The 23796-nt window shown below is 35.7% G+C and overlaps 1 protein-coding gene across 1 annotated transcript; it reads right to left on the minus strand.

The window, feature by feature from the left end:
- Positions 1-609: 609 nt before the first annotated feature.
- Positions 610-22579, minus strand: LOC121738470. Its single transcript, XM_042130530.1, has 10 exons — positions 22505-22579; positions 18598-18782; positions 18270-18401; positions 17819-17973; positions 17194-17356; positions 16937-16997; positions 16044-16635; positions 9701-9786; positions 1758-1936; positions 610-1517 (listed from the first exon to the last, which is right to left on the minus strand). Exons 2-10 carry the CDS (start codon positions 18763-18765, stop codon positions 1155-1157), a joined length of 1899 nt encoding a protein of 632 aa, XP_041986464.1. The 5' UTR covers positions 18766-18782; positions 22505-22579; the 3' UTR covers positions 610-1154.
- Positions 22580-23796: the final 1217 nt, after the last annotated feature.

Raw genomic sequence — 23796 nt, forward strand, 5'->3', positions numbered from 1 at the left:
TTCTGTGTAGTTTGTGTGTTTCTTTGTATGAAATTGGTTTATTTGCTATGTTTGTATAGTTTTTATCTACTTTTTGTATTTAAATACCTTATTCAAATACATATTTCATATGCCTTTTTTAATTATTCATTTTTATAAGATTTTTTAACGATTTTGTCACAGCGGTTAAATCAGTATCATGAATAAAATTCCTCTATGATCAGTAAACAGTAGATACGCGACGAAAAAACGTGTGCGCCAGCGTCACCGCTCGCTTGTGGGTCCCACCTGATTGGTGGAAACATCAATTTTCGACATGGGCCTGTAGCTTAAGTATTGAGTGATTATAATAGAAATAATACGTGTATTTTTATTTTTAACAAGGAACAATAATAATATATCAAAAATTAGCCGGAAGTTTTAATTGCACCCTGTACTGTACTTGCAGTAGATATTCTATAAATAATTTCTCGGCCATTCCCTCCTTCCTTCCTCAACCGACTCTCGGTTCTCGGTTAGAAAACATGAGCTTATATACTGCTTGTAAGAGTTCCTGAAAACCCTCAGTAATATTGCTTCGAGGTTTATAGTACAAATTATTAAATTATGAATGTATGCATAAAAGCAAAATCATACTTCTTAATTTTTACACCATGCATTTACGTAAAGCATTCTGCATTACATATTTGTAAATATACCTTAATCTTATTTTTATAATAGGAGTAGTAAATATAACTTTGATTAATAAAATATAGTAGCATTCATTCATAGTAGAAGTGTAAGCACTCACCAGTACCTGACCCTGTAAGTATTATGAAAATAATGTTAGGTTAAAATATGTCCGCTCTCTCTAACATAGCACATTCGTAAATTGACGTGTCTCACTCATTCGGTCATATTAACAGTAACGGTAATTTTTATTCAATAACAAACTTAACTCTAAATTTTCTACTTTCAACCAAAATTATTTATATTTTAGAAGATTTAACATGTACCTACTTTGAAATGTGAATTTAATCCGAGCTTATACACAACTAGGTCGTAACGATTAACATACACATCGTGCGATGCATAAAACACTAAACAGTTCATAAAAGCGCACATGGATCTGAGAAGATCGCTTCGAAATAGGTTTAAAAACCAAGTCGACGGGCCAGTTTGAGATGGGAGGTCATTCACCTAGCGCTGGCGCTCGCTTCGGCGTCCGGGCCATCGTGGTACTCGTGGAAGCAGGGCACGATGCACAGGTTGGTGCGACACTCCGGGCAGTGGTATTGAGTCTTTCGGCGGAGGATCCTGCCGCACTCGTCCACCGTGTTCCAGCAGAAGTTGCAGCTGAGCGGCGGGCCGGATCGGACCGCCGGCGTGTGGCTCGCCCGCTGCGTCTGCGGCGCGTCCTCCGCGGAGCTGACACTGGGGGTCGCCGTGGAGGTCTGCGCCCGCGATTGTCCGGACGTGTCGACCACCGCGAAGGCGCGAATCAGGAGCGACCCCACCGACTGCTCCGCTTTGAGGCGCCGACTGTCGGAAGTCTGGACCTGAAAAATTACACGTTTTTATGTAAACTGAGGGCCTTTTTCCGTGTTACTTTGTCGGAAGTTTTATCACTCGAGCGCGGATCTGGTCCGGAACCGGAACAGGCGGAATGTTATGACCGGTTAACTTCCAGTCCTGCAGTGATCGAATAATGTAATCGGGCATTAGAATTCTCTGAAGTACATTCCTGTTTGCAGTGCCCGTTTACACTATTGATAAAGAAATACTGTTTGAAGTTTAACCTTTGGTGGTTTATACTGCGGGTAGGAGTCGTGTTTCTGCAGAATGGGCACGGCGGAGGAAGGCGCCGGTGCCGGCTCCGATGCCTGCTTCTTCATCTCCTGCTCCTCCGGGCTCACCCTGCACTGCCTCTTGAAGATCTTTGACCGTCGTTGCCGTAGGAATACCGTACTGAGCGGATCTAGAAACAGTTGTTAGTGACTAATGAAATTAATCTTATATCTTTAAACGAGCAATTCTTGTATATATATACAAGAATTGCTTGTATTGCTTGAGAAAAAAAAAAAAAATATATATATATATATATATATATATATATATATATATATATATATATATATATATATATATATATATATATATATAACTGGAATCTTGGAATCGGCTCCAACGATTTTCATGAAATTTAGTATATAGGGGGTTTCGGGGGCGATAAATCGATCTAGCTAGGAATCATTTTTAGAAAATGTCATTTTATTCGTGTTTTATCGAATACCGAGCAAAGCTCGGTCAAATAGCTAGTAAATAATTGAATCATCGATATGTACATATTTATTTTATATTCATCAGACTTGTTATTATTAAATTTAACTATTCTTTTTTCATATTTCTCAATTTAAAGTAATTATTAATTGTAGTATTTCCCGAATGACCAAAACTAGTATATTATGCCCAGGACCTTAGCCTACGGTCCAGCCCCGACTCTAAGTAACAATATTTTGTTTTCCCTGCTTGCAAGTTGCAGTGTCAACGAATTGAGAAGTACGGCGCGTCCCCATCAAACACGGCGCGGTGTCGTCACCGTGCTACCGTGCATCGTGTCACCATAGTAAAAGGAAGGGAAGTAAGTAATGTTATCTTCATACAAAGGCACCGCGCGCGGCTTGTATGTGTGCGCCATAGTATCAATGCGTCGCCACGTACGGCACACAACAAAATCTCGGCGAGTTTTAGAGGCTGGTACCGCCGAGATTTTGTTCGCGGCACCGTGACATTATAGTAAAAGGAGGGGCCTTTTACTATGGTGTCACGGTGCCGCGAACGGTGCACCACGCGCCGCGTCCTGTTCAGGGTGAAACTTCCGAAAAAAATTGCGTTGCAAACTGAAACGAGGCATATAAAAATACCTTTCAAAGTCGCGTAAAGCAAATATTGACAGAATTCAAACTGAACGATGCCACGGTGCACGGTGGCACGATGGCACGGTGCCAGGCCACGGTGGCGTGGTGACAACGCCGCGGCGTGTTTGATGGGGACGCGGCCGTAGGTAACAATTGGTAAGGTAAAATACAGAAGCAAAGGTTACAATGGGTGTAATGAATTGAAATGGCTCATGAAATGTATAGGCATTAAGCAGAATGAAATATTGGAAACAAGCAAAGCGTATGAGGCGAAAAAAAAATGTACGGTTCTTACGTGATGTAGGTAGGCTTTCGTCGCGGACGAAGGTACAGGTCTCTTCCATATCCATTAGCGTTAAGTTTACCGTGACTCATCCATTAAACATTCAGCCCATTAGAGCTAGGAATAATAAAAAAACTAAGGAAACGTAACTCCCATACTTCAACCGTTTTGAATTTCGTTCCTTTTCGCACACTAAAATATGACAATTTACAAAATAAAGCTGTTGACAATAATTGTCACTTCTATATTATACAAGGTGCAATAAATTAATCCTTCCGGCCAAATTTTTATATATTGATCCTTGTTAAAAATAAAAACACACACGTATTTTTTCTTTTATAATTACTCAGTACCTACTAAAATGTTGAGAAATAGCTTCCGAAAGTCTTCCCAAAAAACACCTTTATACGTGGGAGAGCCATGCTTCGGCACGAATGGGCCGGCTCGGCCAGAGAAATCCCAAGCAGCAAAACAGTCGAATAAGGATTTTTTTACTCAGCCTTTAATCGTATAAGAGCCGGGTAACCGTTCATAAAACACCCATTTATCGTATAATAGCGGTTATCTCGACTATTTGGCAATATTTGCTAATGTGTGCTTTAAGGACGTCGAATAAACGTTTACAGCACTATGTTTTAGCCCTTTTACTCCACCTTTTAGCAGATGCTGAATTAATATGGCTAAAATACTCGTTATTCGATCGTTTGATCTATAACAGTCGTATAATAGCTGTAGAATAGAGGATTCGCTGAATTGGGTGCTTTTATACAGCCGTTACTCAGCTCTTTTATGTTTCTATAAAAGCTCTATAAACGCAATCGAATTGCTTATGGCAACATTGCTGCTGTTACTGCACGCTTATAGACTAACTCTTATAGTAGAATTAAAAACGTTCGTATAGGAACTGTAGTGTAATTAAGAGCTGTTATACGATATTTACGAAGCGAACCCTAAATCCTGTTATCATGGCGACACCTTGTGCTATAAATGTGGTGACCAGCACTCTTACTCGACTTTTAATGGAATAAGTTAGCTGTAACTGCAACTAGATTATCAATATGGACAATGGCAGTAAAAAAATATATTTTAAGTATATTTAATTATATTAATTAGTCTTCAAATTTAAGAAAATAGGCAGCGCATGAATGTTTATGTAAAAATGCCTTTGGGTTTATCAATAAAGCTTGTTGCGCATGATGTTTTGGAGTAGCTACACGAACAGAAAAAATAATCACATATTGATTTCTCAAAAACTTGATAATATAAATAAGGATTGAGATGTAGTTTAATAACTATAATTGTTTTACATTAAATTTATGTAGCACACAAGCTCGCACTCTTTACAGCACTAATTTGTCGAGTAAAAGCATTCTATTCGCTGTTATAGAACTAAAAAGGAGAATAAAAGCAATTCGTCTGCTATTATAGCACACTTTATCTGTATAATAGCAAATCAATTGCGTTTATTGAACTAAATATCCTATATACGCATTTTGGTTGCTCTTAAAACACTCTTAGTGTTTTCTACCACTTTTACTCAAATCTTACAGCATTTTTTTGTTGCTTACTCAGCGCTTATTCCACTTTAATAGGACTTTAGTCTGAATAATTTGCGCCTTTTTCGCGTCGAGTAAACGTTTACAGCACTTTTACTCGACTGTTTTAAGAACTTTTATAGAACTTAAAGCGAAAACAAGAACGTGCTCTCGACCATTATAGCACGTCCATTTGCTGCTTGGGATACCACGTTCTCACAGAAAACCGGCGTGCTCTTTTGTAGTTACACTTAACATTGTCATAAGTACCTATACATATCTTAATATATATAATTCTTGTGTGCGTGTGTATGTGACTGAACTCCTAAACGACTGGACCAATTTTGATGAAATTTTTTGTGTGTGTTCGTGGAGATTCGAGAATGGTTTAGATTTACAGTTTGGTCTACTGGAAAATGTTTTTTCAATTAATTTCTTATTTATAAGGAGTTGTTGATTTTGGAATGTTTTACATTAGATCCGGCGGACGGCGCTATCATCGCATTCAATATTATTCTATTTCAATTTTAGTTTGTCCTGACAGATGGTGCTACGATTAATTTGAAAAAAATTTTGTTATTCAATTCATGTGCTGATTAAAATATTAAATAAATAACACATAGGCTAAATTTTAACCGACTTTCAAAATGGGGGAGGTGTTATGTTCGTTTTCTTATATTCAACGATTACTCCGCCGTTTGTTAACCGATTTTCAAAATTTTTCTTTTGGTATATAGGGTATCATCCCAATTTGGTATTATATTCAGAAAAGTGGTGATCTGATGAAGGATCCATAAGTAATCGAGGGAACTCCTCAAAACTTATAGGGAAACATATGATGACTTCGGTTTCGTGAGAAGTATTCTAAGCATATGCTACCAACAAGTAAGATTTTGCACCGAGATATACCTGGTATACCGTGGTTCGGAAGGTGCTGAGAGAATTCCTGATTCTTTATAGATACAAGTTTGGGAGTTTCGGCGTTGTTTTAAGAACAGAAAGCATATGCTACTTTGCAAATTACATTCTTCATCATCATCATCATCATCATCACTACCATATTATACCATTTCATAGTCTTTTAGATCGAGACTCGAATTTGTCAAGCGATAATTAAAAAAAATCTATATCTACCTAATATTATAAACCTGAAGAGTATGTTTGCTTGAACGCGTCAATCTCAGAAACTACAGGTCCGATTTAAAAACTTACCTCAGTGTTAGATAGATCATTTATCGAGTAAGACTCATCATTTATCGAGAAGGTTATATTATATTATTACTCTAAGACTAATACGACACAAGAAACTCAGGAAAATGTGGGAAAAACGGGGGAAATATTTTTTATGGGAAAATGTACCTACGGATTCTGTAAAATTTCTGATTTACGCGGGCGAAGCCGCGCGGGACATCTAGTTCTAATATATTTTGTTACATCAAAAGACATCAAAAGTTAGTTTTTATTTGGACAATAATGGTCCGTCCGGCGCACCTTACTTATTTATACGTGGGAGAGCCATGCTTCGCCACGATTGGGCCGGCTCGACCGGAGAAATACCACGTTCTCACAGAAAACCGGCGTGAAACAGCGCTTGCGCTGTGTTTCGCCGAGTGAGTAAGTTTACCGGAGGCCCAATCCCCTATCCCACGTTAAGTGGAATAAAATATGTTATTGTAAAAAATTTACATTTTTTTTTCGTTAAATGGACTCTCCTATTGATACCTACCTGATTTGGCCGGTAGGTTCAATTGCACTCTGTATACACAAAAATGTGTACGGAATACATGCATAAAGTAAGCATGTATTCGGGTCTCATTTTGTCTCGCGGTAAAGATTTTTGTCACAGTTACTCTTCCTTAGTTTTTATTATTATTATTATTATTATTATAGTGCAGTAGCAAGAGTTAGGCCACGTTTCCACTGGCGCGGAGCTGGGCGGATGGAGCTTAGCGGTGCCCGAATTGACCAATCACTATGCTCGAAATCTCCGCTCCACCTCAATGGAAACAGCACAAGCGGGGTGGAGCAGAGCTGAGCGGATATTCATAAAAAAAAATACAGCGAGGCGATGCGGTGCGAAGGACAACGTGCATTGGTGTGCAGAGCGGAGGACAGCGGTGCGAAGTGGGGCAGTGCGTGACTCGCGCGCAGTGTCTCAGTTAATCATTCAATCAATTCCAAAAGTATGCTCCACTCCATTCCACTCCGCTTCAGTGGAAACACTGACACCTTTTCACCGCTCTTCACCGCTCCTCTCCACCCAGCTCCGCGTCAGTGGAAACGCAGCCTTTAGGCTGCGAGGCTGCGTTTCCACTGAAGCGGAGCGGAGCTTAGCGGTGCCGAATTGACCAATCACCATGCTCGAAATCTTCGCTGTCATTCCGCTGGAATAGCACGATTGGTCAATTCGGGCACCGCTAAGTTCCGCTCCGCTTGAGTGGAAACGCAGCCTTTACTTTACCGACCGCGACAATCATGTGCAAGTGTCAAAATGATTAACTTCAAATGCTTTATCTTAAAATTCATTATCAATTTGTCAGTTACCCTGATAGATCATAGCAAACTTAGCATGTATAATGAATCATTCAATCAATCAATTACTTGGTGAAATCACAAATTATCGTGATAAAATATGATAGAATAAATGGTACATAATCCTATCACATTTTATTACATTATATATATTCGACTAAGCATTACAATACTACCTTCCCCGACCGACGAGCGTTCTTATGTAATGTTAAGTGCCCTGTAAACGATATTTGTTTGATAAACGCTTTAAACAAAGCTGTACCTTGTACACTATCAAATTGATTGACATCTATCTACACGTAAAATTTAACAAACAATAATTTGATCGTTTACAGGGCGCTTTACATTATAGACTCCATTTTGAGCGTTAGAGACAAAAATCGGCCAAGTGCGGGATGGACTCGCGCATGAAGAGTTCCGTACCACAATAGACCAAAATAGGCTGAAAATTGTGTTTTTCGTGAATATTTCAAGTGCCTATGTATTGCCATTACTGATATCGAGCAAAAAAATAGCAAAAAAAAATCACATTTGTTGTATGGGATTTAAATATTTATTTTGGTTTTAGTGTTTCTTGTCTTAGCGGCAACAGATGTAACACAATCTGTGAAAATTTCAGAAGTCTAGCTATTGCGATTCTTGAGTAGCCTGGAGACACACAGACAGACATACAGACGGACAGATATCGAAGTCTTAGTAATATGGCCCCGTTTTTACAAGGTTGTATCAAAATATTGCAGTAATTACGAGGATTCACCTATGTGATGCTCAACTCTGTAACGTTTTACGTTACATTACACTAATTCTCCCAGTGAGGGAAGCACCTTAAGAATATTTTTGGTTTGTAATAAAATGTGTGCCATTTGCAAAATTATTATTATTTATTAATACACAATAATATTTTAGTAGGTATTAAATACATACTTAATACAAATTATTACATTAGAGAATACAGTATTTAATAAGAATGGCATAAACTTTCACTGATCATAATACTGAGTGTGTGTGATGGTATATATTATAATTAAAAATAACTTACGAAAAAGATCTTCAATCAGACAAGCTTTTAACCAGCTCTTTATTAGAGTTTCATTAATTCTTCAAGCCTTATAAGAGCACCGGTGATCGCGACAACAATAGAATACAATAGCATTTCCATTTTCCAAGAATCCACGATCGAAGGATTAATATCTAACCATGCACAAAATAAAATATTGAATTATACTGTAGGTATACACTTATATTAACTACTCATATAATTGGACGATGTTAAGCATTCGTGTACTAACCTACAAAAAATCACGCATTGAGTTATGAATGTAGATATGTTCTTTAGATCATCTTGAACAAGACTGCATACAAAATTCAACTTCCTTTTTTTGGGTAAGGTTATAAATGGTTAACAGCGACCATGTGTGTAGTTATAACAACTACTCATACAAGTAGTTATAACGGCCAATTGAATTCAAATTTCAATTAATAAAATAAGTTAATTTATAATAATTAATTAATCATAAAAGAAAAGAAATATTTTTGTTGATGCAAGGAAATCTTGATAATAACAAAAAAAGGTTGTAATGCGCCTTCCCTAAGTGTTTGTTTATATTTTTAATAAGTAAAATATATATATAATATGCAACATTGCAACATATTAAAAAAATATTTCTCAACATTAAATAAAAATTTCAGAGGTACATGTGAAAATAAACCTTTTTTTGTCGGGTATGTTTGAATGTAGACAGATTATTTTTGATTTATTATTATTGATAAAAGAGTGCTTAATCGTTTTTATATTATAATATTATATTGTATATTATAGTATACAGTGTGTTTGTGTAAACACCGTTATCCATCAAATGAGCCCGTCAAAATGAACAACTTTTTCTATAAGAACAATGCTGGGAACTCAAAAAAAAATGCCGTCTTCATACCCATACGGATGCCCGGATCGGCAATTTGTATGAATATGAAGACGGATTTTTTTGAGTTCCCAGCATTGTTCTCATAGAAAAAGTTGTTCATTTTGACGGACTCATATGATGGTTTCAAGTATAACGGTGTTTACACAAACACACTGTATACTTAATGTAAGTATATTGGAATCTCGGAATCGGCTCCAACGATTTTCATGAAATTTAGTATATAGGGAGTTTCGGGGGCGATAAATCGATCTAGCTAGGAATCATTTTTAGAAAATGTCATTTTATTCGTGTTTTATCGAATACTGAGCAAAGCTCGGTCAAATAGCTAGTATTATATCAAATAAATGAGATGTCTATCTGTCATACTTTCTTACGCCTCTATATACCGACGCTGCGAACTGGGAAACAGCGGCAAACCGAACGCGAAAAATCTACGAAATAGGAATAGAGCGAGATGCAATATAAGCCTTTGTCGTGTGGCGGGTGAGACAGTCAATCGGTTCGCCGCTGTTTCGCAGTTCGCAGCGTCGGTGTACTAGAGGCTTTAAATACTCAAATTTTTCTTAACATTTTCTGTCTCGTCCTTCTCGCTCGGAACAACGAGTATATGACCTGGACCACTATTTTTAACATCTTTTCTGTGGAGAGAAGATGTTAAAAGTAGACCAGCTATCATCCGATATAATTGACATTCCGAAAATTTCAGCCAAAATAGGTGCCCGGTCAGCCATGTGAGGACACATTTAGGGTCAACCACACGTACCACAACCACGTTTACACGTTACGTGTCGCTGCATCTTTTTGTAATTGCGTTGTGGTACCCCGTACCGACAAAATACCGACGTGGTTGCGTTGTCGCCAGTAGTTGCGATGTGGTTACGTAGTGTGCAGACAATAGTTCGACTCGCTGAAACGCGGGATGAATCGTTGCATCGACGCCGTTGAGTTAGCGATGTGGTCGGCCACTAGTTCGCTGGTAATTGCGATGTGGTCGGTATCACACACGCGGTTGACAACGACTGCAAAATTTAGTACGTGTGAACAGTCCAGTTCATTTACAATACGAAACATACGCCCGATCACGTGGTGTGGTTGTGGTACGTGTGGGTTGGCCCTTAGCGTTATAGCTATAAATAGCAATTGTCGAAGGTGGCCTGGACACGATCGATAAACATTTTCGTAAACAACTGCACGTGACTCTGTGATTATACCTACAGGTGTTAGAAAGGTAAAGGTATTCGTTGATCTTTAATAGCAATGGTCTTCCCTCCGGTCGGTTATGTGGTCGTTCTTCCGAGGTAAATGTGTCGACGGACAGGACTGGGAATGTTAAAAAAAGGTGGACGAAACTACTACAAACGAACGAATCACCAAAAAGGCAAAATTGCATAAAACATACTTAAATATTCTACAGACTACAAGTGATGAATTTATTGTGATTTTAGATTCCCGTTTGATACGGGTTGACTAAAAAACAGTGATATGTATTGTTGTTTTAAAATAAATTCCTTAAGTAATACTAAAAATCAGTCAAATTTATAGAGATCCCAGATAATCGAAACGAATCGATACAAATGTAAAAGCAAATGCAAAAATAAAGCCGAAAATATCCTGCCATAAAATCGAACTTCTTATAAAATTAATAGATCTTAGCGGACGCATCATATTATGAGTTAGCACACGACGTTCGAACCTGACCAGATGAGCTGTTTACATAAGTACAGATCAGCAACTGTGTTGCAACTTCTTAATGTGAGGATTACATTTAAATATTTTTAGTCTACCTTATTTAATTCATCTCACTCGAACCATATTGTGTATAGAAAAATACAAACTAACCTACAACTATAAATGCATGATAAAGATTTAAACATAATCTGAGCGTATGAATTACTTATAGATCTAGTTATTTACAAAATACGTCAACCGAGTAACAAAATACCTGTGGGGCTAAAATGATCACATTTAGCAATTCCTCTCAATCAATTCAGCAAATGAATTGTCAAAACTGTCAAACTGACAAATGTCAAATTAGTACGAATTACTAGACATGAATTGCAAGCAGAGTGATTATTTTGCGATAAAAAAATGAATAATATTATGATTCATAATATAATTCTCCAAAGCGACCATTTTAGCTCCGCTGGTCGATGTCGCAATCATCTAGTGAATTGCCCACCCAACTCGATACCCGTTACTAAATAAATATATTTTGACGACATGTTATTTTTAAGCAACGCCGCCCGAACATAGGTAGATTTTATTCGAGTAGACAACAGTAGATCGACGCCCAAAATATTCATAATTGATTTTACCAAACCATAACTGTAATAAATGCAGCATGCCTGTCTGGTTCAGACTTCAGAGCGACACGGATGTGTACGGCCGCGGCAGCGATAGCGATAAATTACATTATCCGCGTCGCACTCAACTACGACCAGTTTACATATCGAATCATAAGAAGTACAGAATATTATTCACATGTTATTCGACGTGTAATCATCTTGCACATCATGGAAAATCATAAAATATTGCGAGTAGTGCTCAACACTTTGGTATAAATTGTAAAATAATACAGAAAAAATATTAATAAAACAATCACGGTACTAAACCCTGCAGAAAATATTCTAAAAGCTGCTTGCAAATTGCAATAAAGAAAGATTCGAAATATTATAGAGTGCCATATTATAATTTATCTTAGATTATTGCGTACATTTTAGACTTCAGACGAGCGGCACTTGCCAACGGCAGACACAACTGCGACAGTCGACGGCTGCCGTTGTATCTGGCGTTAGCAGCGCCGTTCGTCTGTATGAAGCCTAACAGGGCTAAAATGACAGAAGTCTGATTTTGGTTTTAAGATACTATTTTTACTATTTTAACGGTTTAATAAGTTATAAGATACACGTCTATATAATATACCTCTTTTCCTTTTGAAAGTACGCGGTTAATGGTCATACATTTTGGATTTAGTATAATATATTTTATGTATTCGGTTTTTATCGCCACTAGGCATGCTTGGGCATGTAAATTGTGCTTATGAATTCAAAACGTATCGTAAAAATGCGGTCTAACATAATTAAGAAGATTTTTTCACCCGTTTCATTGATGAAGTGCGTGGTATTGGACGAAAGCCGACTCCCTAAAGAGCATGGCATATGAAAGTTAGAAAGTAGAATCTATATTGGCGATAATCTAACTCGAGCGAATGGATTTAACTAAGTTTGTTCTTAGAATCAGTGGTGGATTTACACTAGGGGTTACTTTTGTTTACTAAGGTGTTTTATTAATATATAAAATAAAAATAACGCTTTCAAAAAAAAAAAATAGCAACAAAGTTATTTTTGAAGCGGCTGATAAAAGTTTTGGTCACTGAAAAGTGTCTTGCACTACATGATACTAGTTCAGAATAATATTCTACAAATTATATATAAATATTAGCCATGACAAAATAAGTAAGATTAATTTTTGTCAACTTTGGTACCTGGTATGTCTGGAAGAGACCGCTTAAAGCGGTAAGACCGCCACTATGCTAAGAACCTATGGCTTCATCCATCAGAAAGTAAATTATGTCATCCTTCTGGGATCCAGGTCTGTATGTTTCTTTAGTTGTTATTAAAGTTTCATATTAATAAATAATACTTAGTATAAAAAATGCAATTACACCCTGTAACTGCATTTTTTTAAGTTCGTATTATGGCCTAGCTATTTTAAATAATCCTAGGTCTGGCTGCGCAGCTTTTTTTTAGACCAACATTGTATGGAAAATGCCTGAGGTATTTTTTCTTTTTAGAGTATTTAAATAAAAGCTTTTTTCAGAAGGTTTTTTGTTTACTTATAATTTATTATTATTCATAATTATATTATTTATTGGATAATTCAGAAAATTCAACTCCATACATCTAATATTTGTCAACAAATTATTTACAATTTTGTAAATCATAAATTTAACACCTTATAAGTTGCACCGAAGGCGTAGACGTAGAGCTATTGTTACAGTTAAGGCTAATATAATTACGATCACCACAGAACTTTACAAATATTTGTTGCACCATGATCATATTTTGTTATCATTTAACGTTAATAATATTTTAATAAACTTTTAATCTTTAACTTCAATATGATAAAATCACTGGAGTAGGGAGTTGATTATAATTTTGAAATTTGTTAACTAAGCATTAATGATAACCGGCCAACATTGACTGGTTACTGTTATTGTTACAGATGTGACATCATTTTAATGAATCTTAGCTAAAATGGTGCAATCAATTATTGACAAAATCAGAGTTTTGACTGTTGTTTTGTCATTTTCTTATCATTCTATACTCCACTCGGGCTAGCTTGTCGCTAGCGGTCATTGCCTCCTTGTCATTTTCCATATAAAACCACGATAAACAATATCTGACACTTCATTGTCAATCGCGGTTTATATCATAAAGTTAATATACCTAGCGGAATAGAGCAACAATCTCTAGCTATCAAACGTAACCGAAATTGGTTTTCATCTGTGTGAAAATTAATATGTGTATGTTTACACTTACACAAACATGATTGAACATCAATAGGGATGATGACAAGGTCAAAGATTAGCAAATTTTGTTAATAAAATAAAGAAATCATGGTAAAAAATAAGTGTTTCCAAAATTTCAGCTTGATAGCATTTGTATTTTTTTTGTTATGCACCTTGAAAGTTGGATATTCAAGTCTAATTTTTTTTTCAATTAAATTTCTTAATATTTGTATGCAATTCAATAACTTATGCAATTAAAAGCAACTTTTGTTATGAAAAAACCACTTTCATAAACGCAATATTTAATATACCTGAACAAAGTTTTCTCCCGATGCGTACAAACTACGAAAGACTGACGTCATACTTTCATAGCACTTTGTATGGAGCGTTTTGGGCAGGTCTTTTTTATGAGATATTTGAATTGTCATATCTAGGTGAATTTTTAAGCTATCAGAGTCATTCTTTAAACGATGTTACTATTTTTTAAGTGTCTTTATTACCGATAAGAAAAAAAAATGTCATCATGCCTATTCTATGAGATTAAATTGTCAACGTGCGGCACGTGCCGACTGGACGTCAAAAAAAGAGTGCTGATGTGATGTATCATACGTCTCTTTTTACCACGCAGTGTTACTGATAGTGACATCTCGCTTGCTCAGGCCTTTGTTTTTCTATTCCGCTAGGTATATTAACTTTATGGTTTATATGGAAAATGACAAGTTTTTGACAGGGAGTCAATGACTGCTAGCGACAAGTTAGCCCGAGTGGAGTATAGTAAATAGGTGCAACTTAATAAGTGATAATTTATTTTCGAATTAATTGGGTTAATGAAAATTATTAGTGTAGATAACTACATAACTTTTAGTGATCTTTTAATAATGGAGTGGCAATTTTTCAGTGCCCAAGGCTGGCAAAAGTTTAAACGCCTGGTTGAAAAAAATGTAGGGAAAATATTGCCAATAGTAAATAGAAATATGTAATTGTTAGTGAATAATAATCATACTAGTAAGTGTGTGTCGCCCTCGGCAAAATCACTTTTTAATCCTAATTACATTAATAAAAAAAATTTAAGCAAAGTAGAATAATAAAAAGATCAGTCTTTATTTTGTGTCGTTTGGTTGATATATTCTGATAAATTAAATCGTCATTTCAGAGCCTTACTTCGTTTGTTCGTTAAAATACGCAAAAAAAAAACATTAGATCATAATATACAGGTGAATTCTTTAAAACTACGCAACGGATTTTGCTACGGTTTTTTTAAGAAGACTAAACCTATTGGAAAAGGAATAGAATACCACTATCCTTCGTCCTATCGTCCATTCAGACCGCAACGCGAAGCGTAATCATGCATTTCTAAGTTTGTATTGAATTGACCGGTTTGTGTGGCCGGTTATGCGACAAACGGTAGCACTGCGTCGACGTGCACCGTGTGAACACCTTCGTTATTTGTATGTAAAACAACGCAACGCAACGCGCCGTGTGGATTGGCCTTAAGGGCCAGGCCACAACACTGCGTTGCGGCGTCGTATCGCAAAACAATATCGCACAGTGCGATGCATATGCGATGTCGCAACGCAAAAATGTCATATAGTATAGCACTCTTTACATCGGAAATTTTCACGATGCGTTCTGCGGCGTCGTCGCGACGCCACAACGCAGTGTTGTGCCCTGGCCTTAAGTATTCTTACAGACGAACGGCACCTGTCGACGGCACGGGTCGACGGTAGACGTCAACTATCGACGCATGCCGTTCGTCTGTAAGCGCTCTTAGTGGTATTCTATTCTTTTTCTAATAGATTTCACCCTACTTAAAATTTGTTTCGTCTGTAAAATCAACCTCAGTCTATACTGTTGTAATAAATAGAATCTTAAAACCAAGCAGACATTTTCATTAAAAATTATAACAGGAGCTACCAGAGCATTCAACTGTATGGTAAAAACTCCACATTTCACCCACTAAGACTTACTTAAAATAGTTCCGAACTTCCCTACATAATATTATGTACATACTTTTCGCTTTTAACGACAAATGCGCAAACGATTATCTTATTGCTATGAGATCTAAATAATATATCTTATTAAATATGGCAAAAGGATAACCTCACGCGAACGCGACATCATCCTGGGGTCGCCGGTAACAACCCAGTATCACAATACCTTATAATTACAACGGTAATGTACTAATTACATCTCTACACCTAACTCTGGAAACCGAGTAATACTGGACGACATGGTAACAATATTTACAGCGTCGTGTGCACATACATATCATGTCTGAGGGGCGGGCGCGGGGCGGGGGGCGGCGGCGCGGGCTCCGCCCCCTGCCACTCCGGTCACAACGAGAACGACTCGGGGCCCGGCGCGCCGCACGCCGTGTTCTATTGCATCGGGAAGTTCATTCCGTTCAGGTTTAAGTTAATGGTGCTGCCGACCTGCATAGAGAACCCCACGGGCGGCGTGTCTATGTAGCCGACGGGCACGGCGGGCGGGCAGGCGGAGAACGCCATCTGCGTGCCGGCCTGGCGCGGCTCGTCCTTGTGCTCGGGCGGGGGGGTCACGTGCTCGCGCTTAATTCTGCTTTTAATGCTAGGCCTGTTGTTGGGGTACCCCTTCTTTTTATACTCCAGCCAGAGCGTCCTATTATTGACGCCGAAGAGCCGCGCCGCCTTGCAGAAGCCGATCCCGCCGAAGCGGACGGCCTCGAGCGCCCGCTGGAAGTTCTCCTCGGCCTGGGGGTTGGTGGTGCGGCGTCTCTTGGCGACGGGAGTCTGGGGCAGGTTCTGCACGGCCTGGGAGTCGGCGACGCAGCTTGGGCCGGGCGCAGGGCCCGCGATGCCCAGCTGTCCGTAGCTATTGAGGTCTGCGTCCGCATGGGTGTTCATGACGTTGTTAATGTACATGCCCTGGTCTGGCGGCAGCGCGCCGCCTCCGAGGCAGGGGTTCGTATACCGGGGGTATTCCAGCATACTCCACTGTCCTGGGAAGAGAGATAAATGATTTTGTAATACAATTATACATAAACGTCATCTAAGCTACGGATTTCATTGATCTCCCTTCCCTGTAAAGTAAAATATAACACCCGACAGAATTTATGTCCACATATTATATTTAAAAAATAATGAAATATGCAGTATATACATGAGGTGATTAGAAAATACATGAGTACTATGCTGATAAGATAATAAATAAAAGAAGCTAGGAGGCAAAATAAATGAGATATGTTAATTAAAGTGTTTCTGATTAATACATGCAGTGTCAGAATGGATATTTTAACTTACCTTGAGGTATAATATTTGCCTCCATATTTAAATCAATATTTAAATTTGACGGCTCCCCAGTCTGAAAATTAATTATTATAATTTAGTATCTTTGAAAATATCTTATTATCAAAAGTTCACAACTGATAAATATTAATTTATAATATCTGTTTAACACTTTTTTCCATTGATATCATTAGTTTTGTTTTAAAAATAGCCAAATCAATTAGGTATACATATATAAATAGCTTATCTGAATTATATATTTTAATATCCACCTGTTGGGCAGTTTCCTCAATTTTGTCATCCCTGCGCTTGTGTGGCAAGCTACTTAATGTTACGGTTGGCAGCTCTCTTGTCATGTTAATATTTTGATCAATTTCATCATTTCTAATATTTTCGCCAATACAGTTTACTGATCCTGATGAACTTTTTCTGCGCCTGTTACAATAAAAAAGGTATCAATGTCATAGTCATCAATTTTTCCCAATTAATTATTTTTTTTAAATTTGAATGCGTGGTACTGTCAATAGCATGAAGCGTTACAATTTGGAAGTCTTTGCCTCTATGGCGATTGTAATAAGATTGGTTCATCAATATAATAAAACTTCGCGCTACTGTCCTCCCCCCTGCCCCCCCTTGGTTGTCGTCAATTTCCAAACCAAGAATAGTTTTATGATTTTATTATTTTTTATATGTACCATAATATGTATTTTTCTTTTAAATTCCATGTACGCAAGAAATATCTATGCATTATTTTCAAGAAATATTATCTTATTTAATAACATCCATCTTAGAAGTTTATCTGTGCAGAATTTCACATCCTTTTATTTATATCAAACTAAGTAATAAATCAGTTCTTCAATGTTTATATACTATTATGAATAAAGGAGAATAATTTACCTTTTGCGCCTTGTAGGTGAACATGGAGAAGCAGATTGCCTTTGGGTTTCCAGAGAGTTGTCAGCTGAATTATAATCAGATGACCTCGTGAGAGATGTGGAATCGGGCATTTCTGTTAGCCCTTTGATTTTTAATACTTTTGCAGTCTCCAACACCTGCAATATCACAATATATTGCAACAATATGCAACACCAAAGCTGAATTTTGAAACAATTAAACTAAAATCTACAAAATAAAGAAAAATTGCAAGCAAAAAAACTTTTAATTTTTTTTTACTTCTACCCTTGTTAACTTTTTTCTCCCATGGTTTTGAGATTTTTTTCATACAATAAAATGTTAAATTTTTAAGCCCTTTTATTTGGTATAATTGTCTCAAAGAGATGCTGAGTTATATGATGTGTCCCTAATTGTATATTATAATAGTACTTATGAATAATTAAATAAAATTTACCTGCGGTAACTGCTCCTCCGTTACATTTACTTGCCCATAATACATGAAATCTACCATTGTACGGAGATCGGCAAATGTCACATCTTTTAAAATCACAATGGGATGATGTGATGGATTATCTACAAAGAGACTCTGCAAAGATAAGATTTTTTTTAACTTTGTAACATTACAATTAAAACAAGAATAAAATATTAAATAATTATTAAATAACAAAAATAAAATATATAAAATAGAAAAAAAAAATTAAGGCTGTACATACAAACATACAAAATACTTTTAATAACTTCAGGATAGGCAAAAAATATTTTTAAACGACTTCTTTACTTACATGGAAGTATGTGCTGCAGGCTGATAACACCACCTTGTGTGCTACCAAATGTTGACCCTCAGCCGCTAAAGTCACATCAACTAATGTTTTAGTTGTAAGTAAAGTTTCAAACATTGAAATAAAATTTGGTTGGTGGTTGTTCCAACGAAGGCTATATTGTTGTGACATTTTGTAACGTTGTGAATCTAAAAATATCAATAATATTAGTAATTACATTATTTGCAAAGTAGCACAATAAATAGTAGGAATGTTACCTATCATATTTTTTTTTAACAGCAACAAGAAACATTTCAAATGATTTTGTTATGCAACTGTGTTATTGCCTACCGACTAAAGTATTGGTAGACTATAGGGACCTTCAATTATTGTAGTTTGTAAAAGAATAATATTATGTTTAATCCTTCGATCGTGGATTCTTGGAAATCTATTGTTTACGCCGTCGAATTCAACCCCTTGGGAGTCAATAGGTTAATAATCATATTATCATTTACAAAGAGCAGTATATTAAAATAAGAATATTTGCTACAGCAAGACATTCAACAGATAAATATTTCGCAAGTGCAGATAGCAGACTTTTTATCCTGTTTTAAATGCTATCAAATTTTGAAATTTAAAAACTAAATCCATACTAATATTATAAATGCGAAAGTATCTCTGTCTGTCTGTCTTTTTGTCTCGCTTTCACGCCAAAACTACTGAACCGATTGCAATGAAATTTTGTACACAGTTATTCTAGAGTCTGAGAAAGGACATAGGCTACATTTTGATGTGGGAAAATATCTTATTTCCATGAAAATATCGATGAAAATTAATTCGCATTGCGCGTGGCCAGCGCTCATCCCGGGGGTCCTGGGTTCGAGTCCCACAGGCGGAACAAAAAGTTTTCAATGTTCCTGGGTCTTGGATGTGTAATAAAATAATATTTCAAAAATCTTAAATATAAGAAAATTATAAAAAATATCCAGAAATATATCGATGCAATGAACATATTAGTTCTAATACGATTCAACAGATGGCGTTTTATTTTTTACTTCATTGTAACATAGAACTAATCATACTTATTAGTTATTATGTTTTTGTTTATAGTTTTTAATACGTTAGAATATTATGTTTATTAATATTATCACTTGGTATAATAATAATCAATCTATCTTATCTTATAGAACTCCTACTGCATTTCTAATATATTATGTGACAAGTTGACAACAGAAGGCGCTCTAAAATAAAGGAGTTCGAGTGTACCGTGTTGGCCTATATTCCATCAAGAAAATATATTATCAATGCAATCAACATTTTAATTCTAATATATGAAAACAGATGGCGTTTTATTTTTTACTTCATTATTGTAATAGAACTAATCATACCTAATTTATTATATATTGTTTTTATTCATAACTAGCTGTTGCCCGCGACTTCGTCCGTGTGGACTTTAGTTTATAGCACGCGATGTCAACAAAATTGGTGTCAAAAGCTTTTATAAAAAAACCCTGGTACCCCCTAAATAAACAATTCATACCTTACAATTTTTCTCAATAGCCAGCCTACCTAGCATACGCCAACGAGATATCTCACTCTCGAGATAATTAAATTTTGACATTATGAGACGAGTAGTTACTCGTCTCATAATGTCAAAATCTCGACATTATCTCGACCAAACTCTATAAAAATGTGTTATTTCGATGATAGATCTACGCGAGAAAAAATGTTTGTCATGCTAGGGTGAATAGAGATGAAGAGACAAACCATCAAACATCGAGAAAACATGTAGAGTGAGATATCTCATTGGCGTATGCTAGGTAGGCAGATCTTTTATTTCTATATTCTAGTAGTGTCTGAAATATTTCCAGAACATGCAATTTTTTCATTAAAAAAAGGGTAATCCATCAATACCCAAGCGGCACCCGGCTGTCACATAACAATTGAAAATCTATTTTGTCTGCTATTCCCATAATCGAGGTAATATTGACGAAAATCTATCACAATTATTTCTGACTATACATTATAATACATCATTTGCAGATGCTTTTAGACATTAATATAACTTTTTAAAACAATAAATTATTTGCACATGCACCTCAAAAAGTGACTATAGCAAGCTTCTTTATAAGATTTTGATAAATCAAACATTAATTATTTCTTTACTCTAGTAGTGTCTGAAATATTTCCAGAACATGCAATTTATGGGTAGTGTCATAAAAATGTACATATTAAATATTTATATTGAATAGGTATGAATTTACTAAAATCTATTACAATTTCGGACTATACATTATAATTAAAAAGTTTGTGGAATCAAACTGTTGTTACAGTACCTACTATCATATCCATCACCAATTCATACCTTTGTTGTTTCACCATAAGATTCGTATTTTGCTTTTAAAGTTAAGAACTAATTAATCGCACTCTTATTTTATTGTAAGGGCCACATACACTTAAAATACTATGAAATATACCTTTTTTCTAGACGATTTAAGTTTTATCGCGCAATAAGTGAAAAATGAGGAGAATAAAAAAGGAAGTCCATGCGGACGAAGTCGCGGGCAACAGCTAGTTGTAATATAACCGGAAAGTGTTGAGGTATACAATTTTCAAAAGCAAGCAACACACCCTATTCTTTTTGCTATTGTGCCATTTATCAATCACAAGTACAACAACTTAAAGCAATTAGTGATCATTACAATTTCACATACACACTATTGACAAAAATGGTACAATTGACACATCAATTGTAGCAATTTTTAGCTGAGCTTAAGTCATTTCCTATTAAAGATTACACAACCTTACAACTTTATTTATACATTTCTAGTGTATAACTATAAATTAATTGATGGTGATCAATATACTCAATAGTAATCATGGTCTTACAAGTATTATGAGTTATGACAATTGCTTAAGTAGAAAATGAATATTTTCTATAAGCAATAAATTATTTCCACCCGCACTTCAAATAGTGACTATAGCAAGCTTCTTTATAAGGTTTTCATAAATCAAAACATTTTTAATAATAGATGGTACCTAAATAAACAATTCATACCTAACAATTTTTCTCAATAGCCAGATCTTTTATTTCTATATTCTAGTAGTGTCTGAAATATTTCCAGAACATGCAATTTTTTCATTAAAAAAAGGGTAATCCATCAATACCCAAGCGGCACCCGGCTGTCACATAACAATTGAAAATCTATTTTGTCTGCTATTCCCATAATCGAGGTAATATTGACGAAAATCTATCACAATTATTTCTGACTATACATTATAATACATCATTTGCAGATGCTTTTAGACATTAATATAACTTTTTAAAACAATAAATTATTTGCACATGCACCTCAAAAAGTGACTATAGCAAGCTTCTTTATAAGATTTTGATAAATCAAACATTAATTATTTCTTTATTCTAGTAGTGTCTGAAATATTTCCAGAACATGCAATTTATGGGTAGTCTCATAAAAACGTATATTAAATATTTATATTGAATAGGTACGAATTTATTAAAATCTATTACAATTTCGGACTATACATTATAATTAAAAAGTTTGTGGAATCAAACTGTTGTTACAGTACCTACTATCATATTATCCATCACCAATTCATACCTTTGTTGTTTCACCATAAGATTCGTATTTTGCTTTTAAAGTTAAGAACTAATTAATCGCACTCTTATTTTATTGTAAGGGCCACATACACTTAAAATACTATGAAATATACCTTATTTCTAGACGATTTAAGTTTTATCGCGCAATAAGTGAAAAAGAGGAGAATAAAAAAGGAAGACAAGTTGCGGGTTGGTTCGGCTCAGGCGTTCCCGGGCATTAAGAAAAAGCCGATAGCGAGCAATCGATATAATTCAACATTTAAGGCATTAATATGAAATGAAATAATATTAAATCATTGGAATTAAACTTACATTTATATTATAATGCCGAAATGTTCAACCCACGCCAACAGTAAACTATTTTATAACAGAGACCCACGCCAAGCAGTGTTGCCAACTACTCAAAACATTTTACTAAATTTCAACCAAAACTCCCCAAAAATCAAAATCCAAATTATAATTTAATCACTTGTTTTGTGTTCCACGCATGTTCCACGGGTCAATTCAAATTTCAGAAATCAGACCTGCAACGTGACGCGTAGATAGATGCATTTCCATAGAGAAATATACAGTCTGTCAAGAAAGTGAAGAAATTAAAAAGTGGCAAGATCGTAGTGTCATCCCTTCCAAATCAATCTAAGAAAAAAGGGATGACACTACGATGTTGCTACTTTTTAATTTCTTCACTTTCTTGATGGACATACACGTCGTAGTTCCGCCAAAATTTGCACCTTGACTATGTGGACAAAGTGGACAAATTTTCAAAATTATTTTTTTGGATTATAGTTTGATTCGACGTACAATAATTTCACTTCTTGAAATAAGTGCGTTTTTCTCCTTATTCATTGGTTTTTCTATAAAAAATAATTAGTTTATAAAATATCGCAATTTTTATTAGGGATAGGGACTAATTGTTGTCCATTTAGTTACAATTGTATATTTTGGTTTTCTTTGAAAGATAAATTATTTTTCATTATATTTTGGGCAACATTCGTGAATTTTAAGTAATTCTTCCTATATAAAAAATATACCTACTCTTTGTAACGTTAACAATGTTAAATTCAGATGTTTATACAGTTGCGTGACTTTTCGGTTCAAATCATAAAGTTATATACCTATTACCTAGCGGAATAGAGCAACAATCTCGAGCTGTCAAACGTAACCAAAATTGGTTTTCATCTGTGTGAAAAATATGTATACGTATACACTTTCACAAGCATGATTGAACATGAATTCTATGAGATTAAATTGTCAATGTGCGGCACGTGCCGACTGGACGTCAAAAAAATAGCGTGCTGTCATATATCACACGTCTCTTTTTACCACGCAGTGTTACTGATAGTGACATCTCTCTTGCTCAGGCCTTTGTTTCTCTATTCCGCTAGGTATATTAACTTTATGGTTCAAATAGAGCACAATAGCTACCGTAATTTGGGGTGAATAGATAGGTCTTCGGACTTTGGTAATTATTTTCGTAAGGTTGCAGAACGGATACCCACTTTTTTAGTCGTGTATATATTGAGTCTTAGGCCAAACTATTGATATAAATTTGTTTCTCTTCGAATATATTTGTAGTTAATGAAAAAAGACACAAAATTTACGTA

The sequence above is a fragment of the Aricia agestis genome, chromosome Z, assembly GCF_905147365.1.
Source record: "Aricia agestis chromosome Z, ilAriAges1.1, whole genome shotgun sequence".
Taxonomy (NCBI): Eukaryota; Metazoa; Arthropoda; class Insecta; order Lepidoptera; family Lycaenidae; genus Aricia; species Aricia agestis.